At 48.2% G+C, this 6,000-nt stretch overlaps 1 protein-coding gene across 1 annotated transcript in view; it reads right to left on the reverse strand.

Moving 5' to 3' along the window:
- Window positions 1-5,095: 5,095 nt before the first annotated feature.
- Window positions 5,096-6,000, reverse strand: part of LOC135513357 (uncharacterized) — a 7,852-nt gene continuing 6,947 nt past the window's right edge. The window contains exon 4 of the mRNA XM_064936285.1: window positions 5,096-5,268. Coding sequence (XP_064792357.1) covers window positions 5,096-5,268 — 173 coding nt within the window. The remainder of the gene's footprint in view (window positions 5,269-6,000) is intronic.

The following is a 6,000-nucleotide window of genomic DNA, read 5'->3' on the forward strand; positions in this document are numbered from 1 at the left end:
CTATTTACAGTGTGTGCAAATGAGGTTAGATCAGGGAGGTAAGGCAATAAATAGGCCATAGTGGCAAAGTAATTACAATTTAGCAATTAAACACTGGAGTGATAGATGTGCAGAAGATGAATGTACAAGTAGAGATACTGGGGTGCAAAGGAGGAAAAATAAATAACAGTATGGGAATGAGGTAGTTAGATGGGCTATTATGTACAGGTGCAGTGGTCTGTGAGCTGCTCTGACAGCTGGTGCTTGAAGTTAGTGAGGGAGATATGGGTCTCCAGCTTCAGTGATTTTTGCAGTTCGTTCCAGTCATTGGCAGCAGAGAACAGTAGCCGTGCGGTAGCAGATAGAACAGTCTATGACAAGGGTGGCTGGAATCTTTGACAATTTGTTGGGCCTTCCTCTGAAGGTGTAGAGGTCCTGGATGGCAGTAAGCTTGGCCCCAGTGATGTACTGGGCTGTACCCACTACCCTCTGTAGGGCCTTCCTCTGACACCGCCTGGTGTAGAGGTCCTGGATGGCAGGAAGCTTGGCCCCGGTGATATACTGGGCCATACGCACTACCATCTGTAGCACCTTACGGTCAGATGCCGAGCAGTTACCATACCAGGCAATGATACAACCAGTCAGTCAGTCAGTGCTCTCGATGGTGCAGCTATAGAACTTTTTGAGAATCTGAGGACCCATGCCAAATCTTTTCAGTCTCCTGAGGGGGAATAGGCTTTGTCGTGCCCTCTTCACAACTGTCTTAGTGTGTTTGGACCATGATAGTTTGTTGGTAATGTGGACACCAAGGAACTTGAAGCTCTCAACCTGCTCCACTACAGCCCCGTTGATGAGAATGGGGACGTACTTGGTCCTCCTTTTCCTGTAGTCCACAATCATCTCCTTTGTCTTGATCACATGAGGGAGAGGTTGTTATTCTGGCACCACCCGGCCAGGTCTCTGACCTCCTCCTTATAGGCTGTCTCATTGTTGTCGGTGATCAGGCCTACCACTGTTGTGTCATCAGCAAACTTAATGATGGTGTTGGAGTTGTGCCTGGCCATGCAGTCCTGAGTGAACAGGGAGTACAGGAGGGGACTGAGAATGCACCCCTGAGGGGCCCCTGTGTTGAGGATCAGAGTGACAGATGTGTTGTTATCTACCCTTACCACCTGGGGGCGACCCGTCAGGAAGTCCAGGATTTAGTTGCAGAGGGAGGTGTTATGTCCCAGGGTCCATAGCTTATTGATGAGCTTGGAGCAGTGTGGAGTGCAATAGAGATTGTATCATCTGTGGATCTGTTGGGGAGGTATGCAAATTGGAGTGGGTCTAGGGTTTCTGGGATAATGGTGTTGATGTGAGCCATGACCAGCCTTTCAAAGCACTTCATGGCTGCAGACGTGAGTGCTACGGGGTGGTAGTCAATTAGGCAGGTTACCTTAGTGTTCTTCGGCACAGGGATTATGGTGATCTGCTTCAAACATGTTGGTATTACAGACTCGGTCAGGGAGAGGTTGAAAATGTCAGTGAAGACACTTGCCAGTTGGTCAGCGCACGCTCTGAGTACACATCCTGGTAATCTTCCTGTCTGGGTTTGCTGTCCCCCTTGGGTTGTGCCGTGGTGGAGATCTTTGTGGGCTATACTCAGCCTTGTCTCAGGGTAGTAAGTTAGTGGTTTGAAGATATCCCTCTAGTGGTGTGGGAGTGTGTCCCCAGTCCACCTGGCCCTAGGACCATGCCTCAGGACTACCTGGCCTGATGACTCCATGCTGTCCCCAGTCCACCTGGCCCTAGGACCATGCCTCAGGACAACCTGGCCTGATGACTCCTTGCTGTCCCCAGTCCACCTGGTTTTGCTGCTGAAACATTATGTACATTTGTCCCAAAAAATAAAATGATGTATTATTATATTGAATATTAGTGGTGTATATTTTGATAATAACGTGACAGATATAAAATATGATGCCTAAGACAATAGATATTTTACATGTAAGAAAATTATGTTGATGTTTATTTTTCTTCTTTTTTTATGTAAGCGTTGTTTTCTCTTGTTGATGCAGCTCCAGTTTAGGGAAACATCTATGATATGTTTAGTGTGTTTCTCTGTTTATCCCTTTACAGCTCTCCCCCTGAGGCTGCCTTATAGCTGTGCTGCCTTATGGCTGTGCTGTGCTGCCTTATGGCTGTGTTGTGCTGCCTTATGGCTGTGCTGCCTTATGGCTGTGTTGTGCTGCCTTATGGCTGTGTTGTGCTGCCATATGGCTGTGTTGTGCTGCCTTATGGCTGTGTTGTGCTGCTTTATGGCTGTGCTGCCTTATGGCTGTGTTGTGCTGCCTTATGGCTGTGTTGTGCTGCTTTATGGCTGTGCTGCCTTATGGCTGTGCTGTGCTGCCTTATGGCTTTGCTGTGCTGCCTTATGGCTGTGCTGTGTTGCCTTATGGATGTGTTGTGCTGCCTTATGGCTGTGCTGCCATATGGCTGTGTTGTGCTGCCTTATGGCTGTGTTGTGCTGCTTTATGGCTGTGCTGCCTTATGGCTTTGTTGTGCTGCCTTATGGCTGTGCTGTGCTGCCTTATGGATGTGTTGTGCTGCTTTATGGCTGTGCTGCCTTATGGCTGTGTTGTGCTGCCTTATGGCTGTGTTGTGCTGCTTTATGGCTGTGCTGCCTTATGGCTGTGCTGTGCTGCCTTATGGCTTTGCTGTGCTGCCTTATGGCTGTGCTGTGCTGCCTTATGGATGTGTTGTGCTGCCTTATGGCTGTGCTGCCTTATGGCTGTGCTGCCTTATGGCTGTGTTGTGCTGCTTTATGGCTGTGCTGCCATATGGCTGTGTTGTGCTGCCTTATGGCTGTGCTGCCTTATGGCTGTGCTGTGCTGCCTTATGGCTGTGCTGTGCTGCCTTATGGCTGTGCTGTGCTGCCTTATGGCTGTGCTGCCTTATGGCTGTGCTGTGCTGCCTTATGGCTGTGTTGTGCTGCCTTATGGCTGTGCTGCCTTATGGCTGTGCTGTGCTGCCTTATGGCTGTGCTGCCTTATGGCTGTGCTGTGCTGCCTTATGGCTGTGCTGCCTTATGGCTGTGCTGCCTTATGGCTGTGCTGCCTTATGGCTGTGCTGTGCTGCCTTATGGCTGTGCTGCCTTATGGCTGTATGCTGTGCTGCCTTATGGCTGTGCTGCCTTATGGCTGTGCTGTGCTGCCTTATGGCTGTGCTGCCTGTGCTGCCTTATGGCTGTGTGCTGCCTTATGGCTGTGCTGCCTTATGGCTGTGCTGTGCTGCCTTATGGCTGTGCTGACTTATGGCTGTGCTGCCTTGCTGCTGCCTTATGGGCTGTGCTGCCTTATGGCTGCCTTATGCTGTGCTGTGCTGCCTTATGGCTGTGCTGCCTTATGGCTGTGCTGTGCTGCCTTATGGCTGTGCTGTGCTGCCTTATGGCTGTGCTGCCTTATGGCTGTGCTGCCTTATGGGCTGTGCTGCCTTATGGCTGTGCTGCCTTATGGCTATGGCTGTGCTGCCTTATGGCTGTGCTGCCTTATGGCTGTGCTGTGCTGCCTTATGGCTGTGCTGTGCTGCCTTATGGCTGTGCTGCCTTATGGCTGTGCTGCCTTATGGCTGTGCTGCCTTATGGCTGTGCTGTGCTGCCTTATGGCTGTGCTGCCTTATGGCTGTGCTGCCTTATGGCTGTGCTGCCTTATGGCTGTGCTGTGCTGCCTTATGGCTGTGCTGCCTTATGGCTGTGCTGCCTTATGGCTGTGCTGTGCTGCCTTATGGCTGTGCTGTGCTGCCTTATGGCTGTGCTGCCTTATGGCTGTGCTGTGCTGCCTTATGGCTGTGCTGCCTTATTGCTGTGCTGCCTTATGGCTGTGCTGCCTGTATTATAAAGGAGAAGGTGTCTCGCTGTATGTAAAGCCTGTCCACTGGAGCCAATCAGCCTTGTGTTACCTTCAGGTCAGGCCAGTAGACGGAGAAACAAATCCCCTCTGCTGATAGAATTACATATCACCTGAGACGGCTGTTAAACTGTGCTGCTTGGCCAAACGGAACCCTATTCCCTACATAGTGCACTACTCTATGGGCCCTGGTCAAACGTTGTGCACTATATAGGGAATAGGGTGCCTTTTGGGACCCAGTTACACTCTCCTCCTGAAAACAGAGGAGTCCAACCAGCTGAGATGTACCGAAGCAGAGCAGACAATTCCAGCAGTCTAAAGTTCAGCCACTTGAACACCAATGACTGCAATCAGAAATGGCATCGCACCCTTTCAGTGGCATCATGCTTTCAGTCAGAAGCAAAATCACTACATTATTTCTGCAATTGCTTCTTCGTGCATTAATCAAATCCTCGCATGTAGCGTACAGAGAAAAAAGCGATTGTCTGACTGAAGAGGAATGTCATTCTATCCTTATCCGTTACTGTAGAGATTCCACGTTTTGAACAGCCTTGTAATGTTGACATTGTGTAGCAACATCTTCGCTGGCAGTTCATGGAGAGGTTAAGCCTTGTCTCTTCAATGCACCAATGTGGCATCTGTGTTCAGTTTTGCTTGTGAGACCAGGGATCCCCGTGGGGAATCTCTCGAGCCTCCTGGCGTGTTCATGAATAACATTCAGTATTATCTACTGTGGCAAGAAAACCCTTTGGGTTTATGCATAAATTGGTCATAAAATGTAGATCTGATCTTCATCTAAGTCACAACAACAGACAAGCACCGTGGGATTAAACTAATAACACACAAATTATTGTATTTTTCTTGTCTATATTGAATACATCATTTAAACATTCACAGTGTAGGTTGGGAAAAGTATGTGAACCCCCCCAAGGCTAATGACTTCTCCAAAAGCTAATTGGAGTCAGGAGTCAGCTAACCTGGAGCCCAATCAATGAGACGAGATTGGAGATGTTGGTTAGTTGCCCTGCCCTATAAAAAACACTCACAAAATGTTAGTTTGCTATTCACAAGAAGCATTGCCTGATGTGAACCATGTCTCGAACAAAAGAGATCTAAAAAAAAAATAATAAAATAAAAAGAAGACCTAAGATTAAGAATGGTTGACTTGCATAAAGCTGGAAAGGGTTACAAAAGTATCTCTAAAAGCCTTGATGTTGTCTAGAAATGGTCTATAGATGGAGAAAGTCCAGCTCTGTTGCTACTCTCCCTGGGAGTGGCCGTAAGTGAAAGATGTCTGCCAGAGCACAGCGCAGAATGCTCAATGAGGTGAAGAAGAATCTTACTGCGTCAGTGAAAGGCTTACAGAACTCTCTGGAACACGCTGACATCTCTGTTGACGAGTCTACGATACGTAAAACACTAAACAAGAATGGTGTTCATGTAAGGACACCACGGAAGAAGCCACTGCTGTCCAAATTAAAATATTGCTGCAAGTCTGAAGTTCGCAAAAGTGCACCTGGATGTTCCACAGCGCTACTGGCAAAATAGTCTGTGGACAGATGGAACTACAGTTGAGTTGTTTGGAAGGAACACACAACACTATGTCGAGAAGAAAAAGCACAGCACACCAACATCAAAACCTCATGCCAACTGTAAAGTCTGGTGGAGGGAGCATCATAGTTTGGTGCTGCTTTGCTGCCTCAGGACCTGGAAGGCTTGCTGTCATCGACAGAAAAACAAATCCCCAAGTTTATTAGGACATTTTGCAGGAGAATGAAAGGCTATCTGTCTGCCAATTGAAGCTCAACAGAAGTTTGATGATGCAACAGGACAACGACCCAAAACGCAGAATTAAATCAACAACAGAATGGCTTCAACAGAAGAAAATAGGCCTTCTGGATTGAGATGCTGTGGCATGACGTCGAGAGAGCGGTTCACATCAGACATCTCAAGAATATTGCCGACCTGAAACTGAATTTTCCTCAATTCTTCCCGACCGTTGTACAGGTCTGATCCGCAACTACAGAAAACATTTGTACAGGTCTGATCCGCAACTACAGAAAACATTCCTCCCGACCGTTGTGCAGGTCTGATCCGCAACTACAGAAAACATTCCTCCCGACCGTTGTGCAGG

Source organism: Oncorhynchus masou, chromosome 24, assembly GCF_036934945.1.
Source record: "Oncorhynchus masou masou isolate Uvic2021 chromosome 24, UVic_Omas_1.1, whole genome shotgun sequence".
Classification (NCBI taxonomy): Eukaryota; Metazoa; Chordata; class Actinopteri; order Salmoniformes; family Salmonidae; genus Oncorhynchus; species Oncorhynchus masou.